At 35.4% G+C, this 17,507-nt stretch overlaps 1 protein-coding gene across 1 annotated transcript in view; it reads left to right on the top strand.

The window, feature by feature from the left end:
• Positions 1 to 17,507, top strand: part of CEP290 (centrosomal protein 290kDa) — a 95,699-nt gene that overhangs the window by 70,625 nt on the left and 7,567 nt on the right. The window contains exons 42-49 of the mRNA XM_008568614.1: positions 3,344 to 3,489; positions 3,670 to 3,825; positions 6,656 to 6,779; positions 11,374 to 11,508; positions 12,661 to 12,747; positions 14,456 to 14,620; positions 15,105 to 15,227; positions 16,242 to 16,414. Coding sequence (XP_008566836.1) covers positions 3,344 to 3,489; positions 3,670 to 3,825; positions 6,656 to 6,779; positions 11,374 to 11,508; positions 12,661 to 12,747; positions 14,456 to 14,620; positions 15,105 to 15,227; positions 16,242 to 16,414 — 1,109 coding nt within the window. The remainder of the gene's footprint in view (positions 1 to 3,343; positions 3,490 to 3,669; positions 3,826 to 6,655; positions 6,780 to 11,373; positions 11,509 to 12,660; positions 12,748 to 14,455; positions 14,621 to 15,104; positions 15,228 to 16,241; positions 16,415 to 17,507) is intronic.

The following is a 17,507-nucleotide window of genomic DNA, read 5'->3' as shown; positions in this document are numbered from 1 at the left end:
ACAAAGTGATTTGGAATATATTCAGTATTTGCAGTAAAAATCAATAGCCAATGTGCTCATAGATTCTGTAATGTGAAGAAAATTGCATAAAATTTTCTAACAGGTTAACTAGTAAAGTGTTTTGTCATAAAAATTACTGATAGAAATAATCAATTCAAAGAAAAACTAAAATTGGCTAAAATGCATATAATTAAAACTTGTTATGAACAATAAACTGGACATACATTGTTGGTTATATTGAAAATATCACATGTGACCTGGGAAATGTTAGTGTTAGTACAGTATAGTAATTTGCCCATGAAGAACACCACTGTGGAGGAGCTATGGTTAGAAAAAAATTTATTGTAATATTTACCCAGAAAATATGCAATATCTATAAAATAATTTCAGTAACAAAAATAGAAAATTGTCTTTAATGGCACTGAATAGAAAGTATGTAATGGAATTAAAATATTTTAATAGAGTATACTCCAAAAAATATTTTCTCTATGAAAATTCATCAGTGTCAGTATAATTTTGTTGAAAAGTTTTGCATTTGTATGCATGGAGCAACAACGTGCTTGCTTTCGGAAGCTTTGCTGGTGAAAACTAGAATTTCAAAATATCCTTACTCATCTGGATTGCTGTCTTCACTACCTCACTAATTGGAGATAGATAGGTCTAATCCTTGGATTTTAGTTCCTAACCTGATTCCTATCAGAATACCTCAGTAGCCTGTGGCTTTGCCTGGATTCTTAACATCTGTGCTTCAGTTTCTTCCTCCTTAAAATGGAAATAATAATCTGCGTTGCCAATTTCTCAAAATTATTTTACAATCGAGTGAAATAATACATGAAAGTCTTATATAAGCCATCAAGTCCATACCAGTGTAAGATATTATTACTAACTAGAAAAAGAAAGAGAACACAGAGGGCAATACCAGTATTAAAAACTATATCCAGGAATCTAGTAAGAATATTCTTTCAGATTCTATAGCGCTTGGGGTTTCTACTTTATATTCAGTGAATGTGTTTATACTGAGTGGAAATTTCAGTACCTTTTTCTCCATAAACAGTGTTTGTAGCCTGTCTACGTAAAAACAAAACCCACCCCCATGCCTTGCATTTCTTTCTTCAAATCATTTATTACTATCTGAACATACTAGATATTTATTACCTGTGTGTTCATCTTTTGTTTATCCTTACTATCCTTGCTAGGCTGTAAGCTTTGATGGGGAGCTTTGCCTGTTTTGTTCATTGTTGCATTCCCAGCACCTAGAGCAGTCCCTGGCACATAGTAGATTTTCAGTATTTGTTAAATGAATGAAAAATCTTAAATACTGTAATTTATTTTTTATTTTTTTTAATTTTTTATCCTTTTTAGACCGGCCACACTGCGCTCAGCCAGTGAGTGCTGTGAGCGCACCGGACATCCCTATATAGGATCCAAACCCACGGCAGGAGCCCTGCTGTGCTCCCAGCGCCACACTCTCCCAAGTGCGCCACGGGCTCGGCCCTAAATACTGTAATATTATAAAATGTTTGCATAAGAGGCTTTTGGTACAGAAAATATGAAATCAGAACTTCTCTCCCATCCTCTCTTCTCCCATTTTTCCCTTGGGCAAGAGCAGACTCTTGATGACATTAGCCTTTGCTGTTTTTCTGTTCATTTTAAAATTCTTCTCTTAGCTTTGCTTCCCTTGATCTTAATTTAGGGAGTAATGTCAGGTGGATAGAATTGCCAGATCCTAACAAAACAGTTCATGTTACAGAATTATTTATTTAACATACTTTATGCCCCCAACTAGTATTTGCATTTCTGGGAGTACAGGTAATTTCTTGTACATATTTCAGAAAAAAAATAAATTAATAACTCTCAACCATTTACTGAAATTTTTGCACTTTTTAAAGGAAACTTGTTAGCTGAAATAAATAAGCTAAAACATTGATCAGCACTGGAAAAGAGTATTGGAGAAGATAGTTTTGATAGGACAACTCATCTTAGTTGGGAATTTGGCTTTAAACCATAGCTCTCAACCCTCTCAAACCCAACGTTCCTTTTTATCTATCGTAAATATGTTTCATAATGCCCCCTTTACTATTCCAAGTAAAACTCTACTTGCATAATTTAAAAAATATTATAAATGTCCTAAATTAAATATATAGGAGAAACATAAAAGGAAAATAACATAAAAATAATAATATGCATATTATCATATTTCAATATGTACATTAGAAAACAATGAAGTACTCATACTCTTAAGGGTACCTTTACACGGCATTACTGTGACTTCAAAGCTACAAATACAGACTGATACAAATGTGTTCTGTTGGCAGCTCATATGTCAGGATTGCATTGCCATTTGTAATTTGATTTCCAAAATGCTAAACAATTGTTGGTACAGTTCTCAGCAAAACAGTGTTTACATTCTTTCCTTCTTTATAAGGCCATTGTATTCTTAGAAAATTCAGTGTATAGTAAAGCCACTAAAAATTTTCCTGGTGTTAATATGTGAAATGTAGATAAATTCCTAGCTTAGACAGTTATGAGCATGCTATTTAACTATATGAATATCCAGTAGAACATTTGGGCATTGTTTAGTACATGGAACTATTCTGCATTACATAGGCTTTCTTTGGCTCCTTTATCTCAATAAAAACAAACCACGACGCCTACCCCTGAAATGCCCTAATTTCCTTCCCATCTTAATTTTTAAGCACTTAAACTAACTTATTACAAAATATACTTAGTTTTTTCTTGTTTTGTTATCTATATTTTGTTTCATTGCCCCCAATCTACCCAACCAATCTATATAAACTAGATTGTAAGATTAATGAAGATATAGCTTTTCGTCTGGTTTATTCAGTTTCTATTCCTAGTGCCTAGAGTAGTACCTGGCTTGTGGTTAGGAATAAATAAAAATCTGTTGAATGAATGAAGTAATGTGCATTGAAGACCAACTTGAAGAATCTCTGATGCTAGAAGATTGTCATAGGGTAACAAGACTGGGTTGGTCATTTATGCATAAGGTTCTTTGTTAGAAGCTTACTGTAGTCATGATTTTATGTATTGGAATCTTCATTTAAAGACTGTTTTAAGAGTGTTGGCTTTAGTCAAAATTATCACCCAGAATTCGATCTGTCAAGTGATAGAATAAAGCATACTTAGACTGAAGGGCATTTTTGCTAATAGTTTGGCACGTGTAAAGATTCTAGAAATTACAAAGCAAAACGAACCTATTTACATAATTTCTAGGATGTATTATTGGTTTGCTATTTTTCTAGGTAAATTGTAATTGGTAAATCTGACAATGAAATTTACAATAATACCAGTAATTTTCTACCTCCATTGTTATTATTTACAGAGTGCTAGAGAAGAATTAATTAGGTGGGAAGAAGGTAAAAAATGGCAAACCAAAATAGAGGGAATTCGAAATAAGTTAAAAGAGAAAGAGGGGGAAGTCTGTACTCTAACAAAGCAGTTGAATACTTTGAAGGATCTTTTTGCCAAGTAAGTTTAAACTTCATTGTAAAACTAATTATGTGTAAAATATTTTATTGACCTGGAAGTTATGTAGTTTGTAGTTATATTGAATATATTACCATATAGTTATATTGAACATAGTAGTTATATCGAACAAACCAAACAGTTGAATGATATATTTTCATGATTCTATATTAAATTCCACAGAGCTGATAAAGAGAAACTTACTTTGCAGAAGAAACTAAAAACAACCGGTATGACAGTTGATCAAGTTATAGGAGTGCGAGCTTTAGAGTCAGAAAAAGAATTGGAAGAATTAAAAAGGAGAAATCGTGACTTAGAAAATGACATATTATATATGAGGTAAGCTATTACATGGAAATGTACCACCCATTATAATGAACAAAAACTGTTTGACCCAAGAAATGGAAATAATAAATGTGTGTTATTTTAAGCTTAGGTTGTGTTGATTGTCTTTTTTCATGTGAGTTGAGATATTCCTGGTTCTTTGTATACCACATCATTTTTGATTGTATTCTTGAACTTTTAAATATTATGTTGTGAGACTCTGGATCTTGTTTAAATTCTGTGGAAAATATAGATATTTTTGTTTTAGCATGTAATCCGTCTGATTAGGTTCAGGTCACAAGTTTCAACCCTCTTTCTGTGGGCTGTGGTTCCGGTATCAGTTCCATTTTCAAAGCCTTTACAGTGCTATTTGGATCTGTTCTGCCTGTGCACCTCCTGGTTGACAGTCTCGTATGTGGTCTATGTTCTATATTAGTTCAGTTCTTAGAATCTTTGGTATTCTGATTAGGGTGAGATCTATTCATGTGCAGCTCAAGAGTGAGTTCAGAAGTTCATAAACAACTTTATAGGGTCCCTTTCTTGAGCTCTTACCTTTCTGCAATCTCTGATACTTGAGTTCCCTAGGGCTCCCCATTTTGGTGCTTCCTACAGAAATCTGAGGCTTTATTTATGCAGTTATACAGTGCACTTATGCAGTTGCACACACCCGCAGCCAAGAAAGCAACAGGAAGGCGGAAAGGGGAAAAAAAAAAAAAAAAAAAAACTTCTACTTTCTCCCTACTCCTTAGTATCACAGCTCTAGCTCTACTAATTGCAGAAGAAGTTTCCCCTCTCTAAAAATTTTAGCTCCTGTGGGTTCCCATTGCAGCCTCTGCAACCACCACCATGGGATTGCATGAGGGCTGGGACATGAGAGAATGGATATGAGAGAAAAATAATGAGGTATTTTTGTACTATCTGTGAGTGTTCGAAGTTCCCTTTCTCCTTACATGAACTGGAACTGGAAACCTTCCCTGGAACTTTCTCCCTCGGTGCTGACACCCACCTTTAGGTTTCAAATAATGTATTCAGGCCAGGCAGTAACAGAAGAAATTAGAGGCTAAACTCATCACCTGTTTGCTGATAACTTCAGTTTCTGGTATTTTATCCCAATCTGCCTTGTACTATTTACTTTTCAAAGTCCTCAAATAGCTGTTCATTGCGTTTGGGAGAAGCGAGATTGACTGTTTACTGCATTGTACCTGGAACCAAATCCCTTACTCCCAGTGTCATTTTTTAGCAGACCCTTTGAGATTTTGTTTGTTTGTTTTGCTGTCTCTTTCCAAGCTACGTATTTTGAGATAGTGATGCTCATGAAAAGTAAAACAAAATGTCCTAACAATAACTAAAATTATTTCTAATTATCTGTTTCACTTATTTCTCTCAGGATGAACTTAGGTTAATTTTAGGTAGTTTGTTATTTCTTTATTTTTTTTTGTCCTTTTTGAGACCGGCCGCACCGCGCTCATGCAGTGAGCGCACTGGCCATCCCTATATAGGATCCGAACCCGCGGCGGGAGCGCTGCTGCGCTCCCAGCGCTGCACTCCGCCATGGGCTCGGCCCATTTGTTATTTCTTTTAAGTGCTTACAAACAATATGTAATCATGCTAATAATCATTGTCAATGTCTGGTACTTACCTGTAATATTTTGATGTAAGGATATTTACCCTTTGTACACTTATCATACTTTTTAAAATTAATCTTCAGAAGTTACCGTTAGTGCTTCTTTATTAATTTCTACTACTGCGACAGTATGGATGTGATGTGAACTTACGAAGTTGAACTCCCTTAAAGGAACGCTCACGAGCTTCTAACCTACATTCCATCTCCTTTCCTTCTAAGTTAATGTTTTTTAAATCCTTCAGAATGTTCCTTTATAGGGAAAAGAAAAATGATTGAGGAATTCTTTCTCTTAACATCTCTTTATGGTTACTGTCTGGTCCAAGCAGTGCATCTTTCCCTTCCTTGTTTTTCTTCATCTAAACATATGTTCAAAGCAAAACCCTTTTATTCTCCTTTGCATTTTTCTCAAGGATCACATCATTTTAGTTTTGAAAGCTTCTGATAGTTTCAGAGGCTTTTTTAAAAAATGTGAATCAGTGTGGCCCAAAGTAATTGGAGAAGACTTTATAAGGATTGAACTTGTCTTCTTTCCGAATTCAAGAAGCTTGAATTTCTGAATTTTATTCATCAGATTCAAATATTAAAAGGAGGAAGGACATTTCAAAAAAGGAGAACACTTGTAGAAACATAGAGGCAAGAGTGAATGTTTTATGTGTGGATATGTTTCATGAGTGGATTTATTTGCCTAAGTAAAGATAAACTTCTGGACAAAAAGGTTGGATAGATGTGGATGTGCCAGATTAGGGAGGGATTTGGCCTAGGCCAGATGAGTTTAGACTTGAAGTAACAGATTATTTTCTGGAACCACTAAGAGCGTTTTTAGATCCTTGCATCTTGAGAAGGACATGGGTATTATGCAATTATTATATAATGTTTTAAAAACTGGGTATTTTAATTTAACTGTCTTATATAATTCCATATAAATAGATGCATGTTCTTTAAAAATGTTGATGTATTTCTAGAAATCAAAACACACTTTTTAACTCATGCTTTTAAGGGAGCCCTTTAGTGAATCCTGTGAAAAGTGCAAGATTATTTTATAATATAAAATCGTGATGGTTTTAGTTTATTGTTTGTAAAGTTTGGAAGTCTTGAAGAATTTGAAATTAATACAGTGTTAATAAACACATTGCATTTTTCTTTCTTTTCTGTATTTTAATGTAGTAAAACAGGGAAAAGTTGAAGTTTGAATACTAAAATATCTGTGGTTGTTGTTCGTAGGACCCATGAAGCTCTTCCTCGAGATTCTGTTGTAGAAGATTTACGTTTACAAAATAGATACCTTCAAGAAAAACTTCATGCTTTAGAAAAACAGTTTTCAAAGGATGCATATTCTAGGACTTCAGTAAGTGTATACCTTTTCTTTCTTTTCCTTTTCCTATTTTTAAATGTATAAACGTGAAATCAACTTCTTACTTTATCTGGTCAGAAACATTGGATCTCTCTCAATATTAATACAGTAAATTCAGCTTTTATTTTTACTAGATAGTGAAATGTAATAGCTTCTGTAATCTTTTCTCACATAATAACAGTAAATTTATGATTCTTAATGTAGGGATAATTATAAATTTTGCTTTGGCAGGAGCATACAATTAAATAAAATAGGAAAATATGTTGCAGCACTATTTTCATTAAAATATGTATGATTTATTTCTAGTTTACAAAAACTCATTTATCATTAATGTAGAATCGTTTGTTGGATCTAATTTTTTTTAAATTTTTAATTTAATTATTGAGTCAAAATTGATTATACATATTTTGGGGGTTCAACATTTGAGATATGTTGATCAAATCAATATCACTAGTACATATATTGTTACAAATTGTTAATTATTCTTTATGCCCCTTGTCCAATCTCTCCTCATCCCCGTCTCCCGCCCCCTCCCCCCTCTAATTACCCTAGATTTCTTCTCTCCTTCTGAAAGAACAATGGTTACTCTGTTGATTTGTTGCCTAGATGATCTGTCCAATGCTGAGAGGTGTGATCAGCACCAATATTATCATAGAACAGATGCTTCTTTTGTCACTCTGAAATGTGGAGAGAGACATCCTCTTCTTTTCTTTATCTCTGCTGGTGACCCTTCTTGTATCAGTGCACTCTAGTGGTTGCTAGACTGTCTGCGTGGTGGTTGTGGTGTCTAGCCACTTTTGCAGCAGCCATGGTTCTTGTGGTGGCTGTGGTGGGCCACCCACGTGGAGGTGATGTTTTAGGCATGCTCCTTGGCTCTGGCAGTGTGCCTGGTTGTGGGGTGTGTCTGGTCCCCTTTTCCATGCCTTGGGTCCCTAGGCAGGCCCCTAGGTGCTGGCGGTGTGCCTGGATGTGGGAGTGGGATCCAGTCACCTTCTCAATTCCTTGGGTCCCTGGGCGGGCCCCTAGGTGCTGGTGTGTTGTGCCTGGATGTGGGAGTGGGGTCCAGTCCCTGGCTGCAAGCTTCCCGTTCCCAGGCAGGCCCCAAGGCGCTGGTGTTGTGCCTGGGCCGGAACTAATTTTTTGTCCTTTGCTTACTTCTAAAATGGGGGAACTTTCTGTGGGAACCAGTACTTGAGCTGTGTGGTTGAACTAAATTGCTGCTTTGCTGCTGTTTCCCTAGGGAAGGCTATTTGTTCAGCTCAGGGTTTAATGGTTGACCTTGTAGGTACTTCCGGTTCTCTAGAGACACAGTGGATCTGGTTGTGTAGAAACTCTGATCTGGGCCTGAGTCTTTTCATTAAACTGCACCCCATCCAATTCTTCATTCCTGACAGTCTCCTCTGAGTGGCCCTGCACTGATTGGGGGGTGGGTCGGTTGTCTTTGCTGTGTCCCAGTGTTCTCTCGATGGGCCTGTCTCCCCCACTGCCCGTGCTCTAAACACTTCCCATGGGGCGGGCCCTGCACTGGTCTCTTGCAATGACTCACCAGCCTCTGCATGGCTCCCCTTGTACAGCTGTTCTGTGTCCTCACTCTTACGTGGGTCCACAGGAACCCTATCAGTGTTCTTGCTGGCCTAGGGGCCGCCAAGGCCCTCTTCTCTCCTGCTGTCTCCAAGTAACTCCATCTGAAGGGCATAGCTGGGGCTTCTGCTGGCTCCTGCTCCACTTGCTCAGCAGCTCCAGCCTTAAAGCGGCTGTGGTCCGAAACACTCAGAGCAGTTTTTTCTTTCTCTCATCATGGTTTCTCCCCCTTTATGAACTCCATAGGTCTCTCCTCCTCTTCCCCTGAGCTCCAGTGGCCCCAGTTTGGCTGATGTTACCTTTTTATAATTGTAAATTGGTTGACTTGTGGGACAGAGTGACGCTGGGGACTGTGTATTCCGCCATCTTGACTGGAACTCTTGGATCTCATTTTAAATACTCAGTGTATATAGTTTTTATATTTTTTCTCTTTCATGTTTTTTCTCTTCTACTTCAAGCAGAATCTGTTATATGACACAACTGAATCTGGTAACCCTTATTACCAGTGTTAATAAATACAGGTGTAATGTTTTTCACAAAAATTCTTTATTCAAGGGGAAACAAAACCTAGAACAGTACTCAGAATTAAAAATAGGAAAGGAATAGATGCCAGTGACAACCTACATCATTGGGTACCTAGAAATATTCTCTGGTATTACAGTAGTGAAGACCACAAAGCAGAAGATGTTGTAGATCCTACTGACTTAAATAAATCTGAGGCAAGACCAAACAATAAATCAAGTCCATTTAGGTCAACAAATGATACCTTGGCAGATTTTAACTCCAATTTTGAAAATGAACCAAGTCCTACTGTTGAGAAAATTAATCAAAAATGTTGTGAGAAATGATAAACAGGAACATAAGGACAAGGAACAGAAAAAGATAGGCAAGAATGACGAAGGAAAGGGACACATAGCTGCAGATGTGAGTCACAACAGCAGGGGCCTTTCGTAGTGTTTTTACCATGTGTTATGCTATATGTTAGTGAGGAAAAGTATGTTAAAAATACCCTCATGTGAGATCTTCACCAAATAGAATATTCTCTTTTGTGAGTGATATTTAATTTGTTTTACATCTGTTCATTCATTATCATTCATTGAATCAAATAGCTATCACAGACAGAAGAGAGGAAGTTAGGGAGACAGAAGAACTCAGGGACAGGGAATTATAGATTTCCATGTCTGAAGAGACCTTAAAAATTATCCTCTACCTTTATCCATAAGATGCAAAAATTGACAATCTTGTAATATGGCAGGATTTGCCTAGTCTTAACAATAGTAGAATCGTAATTATACTTGGGTTTCTTGAATAAATGAGAACACATTCCTGTGGTTTACAGACATCAACAAAAATGTCTGTCTTTTTTTTCTAGCCCCTACATATTGTGCATATGTGTATATATTTTCTCAAACAAAAATCAGGTGGATATTGCAGTCTTTCTGCCAGTGTTCTGTTACATGCCTCAGATCAAAGTCAAACGTCTGTCCAGAATTTCTTTACTTTTGTATCCTACTTTGTGATTTCTTTACTTTTACTACATTTTACCTAAGAAAATATGTGTATTTGTATTTCTTTACCTTTTTTAACCTAAGCGTGATTATATCAGAACAGTAATACAAAGTATTTAACCTACTACGTAGAAAGATGTTATAGAGACGTGTAATAGGTATGTTTATAATAATAATATATTTTAAGAACTGTAATGTCCACAGAGTTACTGACTTTATAGCCCATGAAATCAGTAGAGAGAGAAAGGGACGGAGGAGGAAAAACTAAAGCTGTCCTGAGTACTTTCACAAAATTATTTCATATGATGTTTATAATAATCCTATGAGATAGGTGGTATTCTACTCAATTTATAGAAAAAATAATAAAGCACAGACATCTCTTTCAAGTAACTTAGAGTTTAGAATGAGATGTAATGAGCATAAATAATAACCCAAGGTAGATTTATGCCAAAAGAAATGCAAGTACTAGATACTGTTAATGGATTTCAGAGGAAAGCAGGGACTGCTTTAGCCTAAGGAATTAGGAAAAGCTTTCTGAATGAGGAAGGAATTGAGGCAGTTCTTTTCATAGCCTTGTGTATTAGTTTGATAGGGCTGCTGTAACGGAGTATTGTAGATGTGGTGGCTTAAACAACAGAAATGTATGGTCTCTCAGTTCTGGAGACTAGAAGTCCAAAATCAAGGTGTTGGTAGATTGGTTTTTTCTAATGACTGTGAGGGAAAGATCAGTTCCAAGTCTCTCTCCTTGGCTTATAGATGGCCATCTTCTCCCTGTCTCTTCATGTCTTCTTCCCTCTATGCATGTCTCTATGTCCACATTCTCAAATTTCCTCTTTTTATAGTGACACCAGTCATACTGGATTAGGGTCCACCCTAATGACCTCATTTTAACTTAAGTACTTCTTTTTTTGGGGGGGTGGGGGGTTGTGACCAGTAAGGGGATCAGAACCCTTGGCTTGGTGTCGCCCGCACCGCATTCAGCCAGTGAGCGCACCGGCCATCCCTATATAGGATCTGAACCCGTGGCAGGAGCGCCACACTCTCCCGAGTGAGCCACGGGATCAGCCCTAACTTGAGTACTTCTGTAATGACCCTGTCTCCGAATAAGGTCACATTCTGAGGTACTGGAAGTTATGACTTTAACATATGAATTTGGGGCAACACAATTCAACCCATAACAGGTGGATAACAATAATACTTTATTTTGGTCTAACCACCAAAAATTAGTATAACCATTATGAGAGTATATATGAAGGCATTACATGTGTGGACTTTATACTTGACTTTGTTTTCTATTTTAATTAAAGCAAACCATATTTACCTTTTCTCAAGCAAGTTTTATATTCTAACATTTGTTTTTGTTTTGCTCTAGTGCTCTCCAATTTTCTCATATTCCTTTGATGAAAATTTATTTTTGATATAGTATTTTCTTATTCAGTATTTTTTGTGGCTTTTATTTATTAAACTTTAAAAATATTTCTAATTTTGTTTTTCCAAAGACTTCAGGAATAGAGTCAGATGATCACTGTCAGAAAGAGCATGAGCTTCAAAGGGAAAACTTGAAGTTGTCATCTGAAAATATTGAACTGAAATTTCAGCTTGAACAAGCAAATAAAGATTTGCCAAGATTAAAGGTAAACATAATGTTCTTTATGTAGTTAGGAAATCTAATGCTTGAAAACCCCTTGCCTCACTGAGTTATTATATTTCCTAATATTGTCTTATAAAGAAAAGAAGTCAAAAATACATATTCATAAAATATCATATTGGTATTATACTTTATACATTTAGTCATTTAAAATCAACTACATTGTATATTTGATGAAATAAAATAAACAGTTATTTGTTGAGAGCCTACTTTGTATCAAACATTGTTCTAGGTGCTGGGAAACAGCAGTCAAAAAATTCTTGCACTCATAGAACTTACATTCTAGTGGGGAAGACTGACAATAAACAAGTAAAAAGTTAATATATAGTATGTCAGCTTATGTTAAGTGCTAGGGAGAAAAGTAAAGCGTGATTTTAGTGGGGAGGAGGAATGAGATTTAAAATAGGGTGGTCAGGAGGGCTTCCTTAACAAGATGATTATGAACAGAGAGCTAGGGGAGAGAGGTAAGGATATGGGTCATACAGATACTAGAAAAAGAGTTCCAGACAGCAGAAATAGCAAATTCAAATGTCCTGAGGTGGGAGGATAATTGGCATATTTCATTAACAATTATCATACTTTAAAATATAAAGATAATTTTTTCTTTTAGAAATTTTACTTTATTCTGGTATTAATAAGTTTTTTATCTTTGATTTTTCAAATCTTATCCTATTTTATGGGAATCTTTTTTTCTCTTGGCTAATTGTTTAAATTCTGTTTTCTAACCTAAAATTTAGCAGTCTGTTAATTCCACTGCTGATGATATAACAGCTATATCCTGCTTCTCAGTCTGATTTTTACACTGATAATACGAGTGTTAGAAGTTCAGTTGTCTTTTTCTCTATACCACATGGATAAGGAGCTACATGTATAATTTATAGGACATTTAAAATCAGAGTTCTAAACTCATTTATATTGTATACTAGAGCAATAAAGTGGAAAATATTTCTTGGCAGTTCATATACAAAATACTCTTGTATAAATTGAACATGTCTTAGTTCAAAATCTTTTTTGTTGGTGTAGAGACCCAGTTGTTTAGTTAAACTATTCAGTTGAAGAGATTGATAGTTCTGATTTTGCCTTTCCTTTTCAGTGGCTATACCTATGTTAAATGTTTATGTTTGCTTTTATCTCTTAGAATCAAGTAAGAGATTTGAAGGAAATGTGTGACTTTCTTAAGAAAGAAAAAGCAGAAGTTGAGCGGAAACTTGGCCATGTTAGAGGGGTGAGTATGTGAGAATACGCTATATTTAAAAAAAATTTTTTTTTTGGTTTCAGAAGTGATAGGTAAGCTGGAAATGAAAAGTTTATATATGTTGTAACAGTAGTGATATTCCTTTACTAGTGCCTCTAGTTTCAGTTTTTATTTTGCTGCATCTATAATGTAAAACATCATTAAGCTTTCCTCTGTGTTTCAGTTAATGTATTTTAACATTGATGTATCATTTGGTACACCTTACATGCTTTTTATTTCACTCATACTCCATATGAACTCTCTCTTCATTGCACACCCTGAAAACATTTAACTTCCAAGAATCCTGTCACACCTTGAAAACGTTTAACTTCCAGGAATCCTGTTCATTGAGATAACTACAACTGTTCCTTGGTCCAGTTCTAACATTTTAAACTGTTTTTTATGATATCCACAGCAACTTCTTGGAATAACGTACTATAAATGTGTTTCCCTTTTTTTTGTACTCTTGTATTTTTCTTCCCATGTTATTTTGTATTCACTTTTTGTAATGAATAAATGTTGCTTACGAGGCCAAGGCCAGTGATTTAAGTCCCTGTTGATTTTACATTGGTGAGTGGCACAAATGGAAGCAATCATAATGCAGAAACTCATTCAGGTAATAATATTAAATACATAGTAGATTCATTGAAAATACTAAGAGTATTATTAGAAAAGTATTCAGAACAAGTGTCTTGCTGACAGCAATATTTGTTTTATAAATGAAAATATATGTGCTAATTTGACCTTTTCTGTCTAATTATGAAAGTATATATTAAAATTGTGTAAAAGCTTGTATTTCAGGGTCATTCATTGCACAGTATGAATACTAATGAAAAAGCAAAAAATTTTAAGCATACTGTTTTACTCAACTGTTAAAAACTATTTTTATTGTAAATTATAAGAAGTTAAACTTATTGATAACCCATCTTTGTTGATATCTTTACACAAGGTTTTTTATTTTGGATGTCTCTCCTATTTATTTTACACAGAAACTGAATTTCTTAGTGGTGTCTATTCTTAGAGAAAATTGCCTCTGTTGTGCTGCAATTAAAGTTTTATTACTCAGATCTCTTTAAAGACACAATTTCATTTTTGTGGTTTTATTCTATGAAAAGAAAACTGGTATACTGGGAGAGCATTAACTAGATAGAATATTTAGATTTATTTATTTGGATCAGACATTAGGACTAAACTACTTAAGCTGAATGACTTTAGAAATACCAAATTCTGGGGCCGGCCCGGTGGTGCACTGCGCTAGTGCGCCGCTTGGGAAGCGTGGAGGCGCTCCCGCCGAGGGTTCGGATCCCACATACAGACCGGTTCCCGCTCACTGGCTGAGCGAGGCGCGGGGGCAACACCGAGGGTTGCGATCCCGTTGCCGGTCCCGGTCCGGTACGGGGGCGACACTGAGGGGTGTGATCCGTTGCCGGACACGAAAAAAGACAAAAAAAAAAAAAAAAAAAAAAAAAAAAAAAGAAATACCAAATTCTGTAAGTCTTGGTTTTCTTATATGTAAAGCGAGAATTATAATTTCTGTCTCATAGGGTTGTTTTAAGGGTAAATTGAATTAACACAAGCTTTGGCATTAAATGTCAGGAATTACTAATAATGAGTATAATAATGAGCCTATTATGTTGTTGGTAATTTATATTATATTCTCTATAATGTTTGATTAAAAAGTTAACATATTCTTTCGTAGTCTGGTAGAAGTGGAAAGACAATTCCAGAACTAGAAAAAACCATTGGTTTAATGAAAAAAGTAGTTGAAAAAGTCCAAAGAGAAAATGAACAGTTTAAAAAAGCATCAGGAATATTGACCAGTGAAAAAATGGCTAATATTGAGCTGGAAAATGAAAAGTTGAAGGTAATTTTTTAAATATGATCATTTTTATGGGATTGTTTTACTATTTTAGTTTTTATTAATTTTTTAGGAAAATTTTAAATATAATCACAGTATATAAAATAGCTTTAATGAATACAGTACATATTTTACACATACAGAAAAAACTTACTGGAGACAAGGCTAAGGGTAGTTATAGAGTAGCTCAATGTGATCTTCCTTATTATTTCAAGACCAAAGCTTCTCACTGTGGTGTCATAGATTAACTACCTGTGTCTATTTTTTAAAATACAGATGCCCAAGCCCCCATCCCTGAGATTGATTTGATTATTTTGGGGTGGATCCTAACATAGGTATTGTGTTGGAGTGTTTTTTGTTTTGTTTTTTTCTTTTAAGTCATCAGCTTATAGTCTCTAAAACTGTTATGAATTAATTTATATGAGTTTAGAAGATCATCTCTTATTTTATTTCCTTGTTTTGATAATGTATAGTGTTTTTTAATTACTAGGCTGAATTAGAAAAACTTAAAGCTCATCTTGGACGTCAGTTGAGCATGCACTACGAATCCAAGACAAAAGGCACAGAAAAAGTTGTTGCTGAAAATGAAAGACTTCGTAAAGAACTTAAAAAAGTATGACCTTTATGACCAATTATAATTATTAATTTTTATTTTAATTAACACATCTTGAAAAGACCAAAAGTGGATTCTTCATTAGAGCATCTGTTCAAAGTAGACATTAAGAGATTTGGGAATTGTATTTTTATGCCTCCTGTCATCATATCCTTTCACCATGAGGGACATTGATATAAAATATTAATAAATGTAGAGGCAGAATAATGTAGAAGCTACTTGGTCTTGATTCAGTTCCTAGCTCTATTACTTTTTAGTCATGGGAACTTGGGCAAGCCATTTAACTCCTCTCTATTCCTCAATTTCTTCATCTGCAAAATTGGGAATAATAAGTATACCTATCTCACAGAGCTTCTGAGGGGGTTAAATGAATTAATGTCTGTGCACATGAGTTAGAACAATGCCTGATACACAGTAAGGAATATATGAAATTGTTTTGTTAAACAATAAGATTTATTTCTGTTTAAATGGCAGAATGAATTCCTTGCTCCAGACAAATAGGTATTGTTATTTATAGGGAGGATCTAGTGAATAAATAGAAATTAATATTTTTAAACTAGTTAGAATAGTATCTGAATGTATTGTGAGGCCAGAGTGATGTATACTGTGCTTTGAAGGTGGATGTTTAGTATTGGAAATAATCTACGTTACTTACACATAGTTTGCGCTTATAGTCAGGTCTCTTAAGTATTAGGGAATCAAAATAAGCATCTTTTAAATGTGTAAAGACATAAACTATCTCATTATTCTAAAAATATTGCAGAGAAACAAAATGACAAATTTAAAGTGACTACTAATGCTTGTAAACATATTTCTATGACCTCATTTATGTAATCTTTTTATTACAATCATTTTGCTGTTTTAGAGGGAAATACAGAATTTTTATTGAAATTTTAATCAGCATTTAGAACTCCAGATTATTTTTTGTTTTTCAATTTGTAGTGATAATTTTGATTACATTATGAGAAAAACATTATGTATTGTCATAAAATACTAAGTAGCTTTTGATGATAGGAAACTGAAGCTGCAGAGAAACTGCGGATAGCCAAGAATAATTTAGAGATATTAAATGAGAAGATGACAGTTCAACTAGAAGAAACTGGTAAGAGATTACAGATTGCAGAAAGTAGAGGTCCACAGCTCGAAGGTGCTGACAGCAAGAGCTGGAAATCAATTGTTGTTACAAGGTAGGAATAAATAGCTTAATACTTAGATACTAAGTTTAATCAGTTCTAATTTTGGCGTCATTGTTTTACAAAATGATGACACTATTCTGCATAACCTAGTTTCTTCCTCATGAACAGTTTATTTGGTTGTTTGTATTAACATATTCACTTTTTTTCTGTCCTAGCATGCCAAAGATTCTTTTTCTTCCTTAAAATGTTTGACTAGTTTGGGTGTTATGGCATGGAGCAGAGCAGAGCTGGGGCTGGGCTCAGGTACCCCATCATGAAGCTGGGTGTGCATCATGAACCTGCCATTAGCCTGGGCTGATGCTGCCTGGCTTCTCCTGGGTGCTGCTTTTCTCCAACTGCAACCTTACCTTTGTGATTGAGTTCATTTTCCACCTTAAGGATAAACCAGGAACAATTGAGCTGTCCTGTCATAACCTATGGCATAGTGGGCCTGGGCTGTGCAGCAATGCTTCTGGAGTTATATCCTGGGCAACTTTCCCTTCAGATAACCCCGGTAGATGAATTCAGCAGCAGCTTTAGTGTCTTACTGGCTTCTGTTTTCTGGTACTTTATTTTGTCCCACCCCATGAAACTTTTCTGTAAGTATGTGGGATTTCTGCCTGTGAAACTAATCTTTGTAGCTACGAAAGAGGTAATAGGAGTTGAGTAAACATTCATATTCTTGTTGCCACTGTCAGCACAGTTGGTCCGTCATGATTCTGAAGAATTGGTAAAGGGCTCTGGTGTCGTTCTCCTTTCCAGTTTTAAGCAGCTGCTTCAAGGAGTCTGGAAGCCAGTGACCAATGGGATCCTGCCCATGTCCTTTCCTATCAAAGCCATCCTGTGTGAAGTTGTGTTCTTTACTCTCCAGCGCATCTGCTGTCCCTATTTCAAAAGACAAAACTCTTTATCTTACCATCTTCTTCATAGAGTTCCTTATGTCCATGCATCCAGTTTCTGCTTTGATGTTTTTGAGAGCTTCATCTACCCTACCTGCTATTTGGAATGGCCTTAATGAGGGGCAAGATGGCAACCACTATCACTACAACTAGGAAGTCTTAGCACTGTGAGGCTACAGCAAGTCCCACAGTAGGCTTGCTGCACT

Source organism: Galeopterus variegatus, unplaced genomic scaffold, assembly GCF_000696425.1.
Source record: "Galeopterus variegatus unplaced genomic scaffold, G_variegatus-3.0.2 Scaffold425, whole genome shotgun sequence".
NCBI classification, from domain to species: Eukaryota; Metazoa; Chordata; class Mammalia; order Dermoptera; family Cynocephalidae; genus Galeopterus; species Galeopterus variegatus.
Note: the sequence above shows the minus strand (reverse complement) of the source record. Positions and strands in the feature narration are given on the sequence as shown.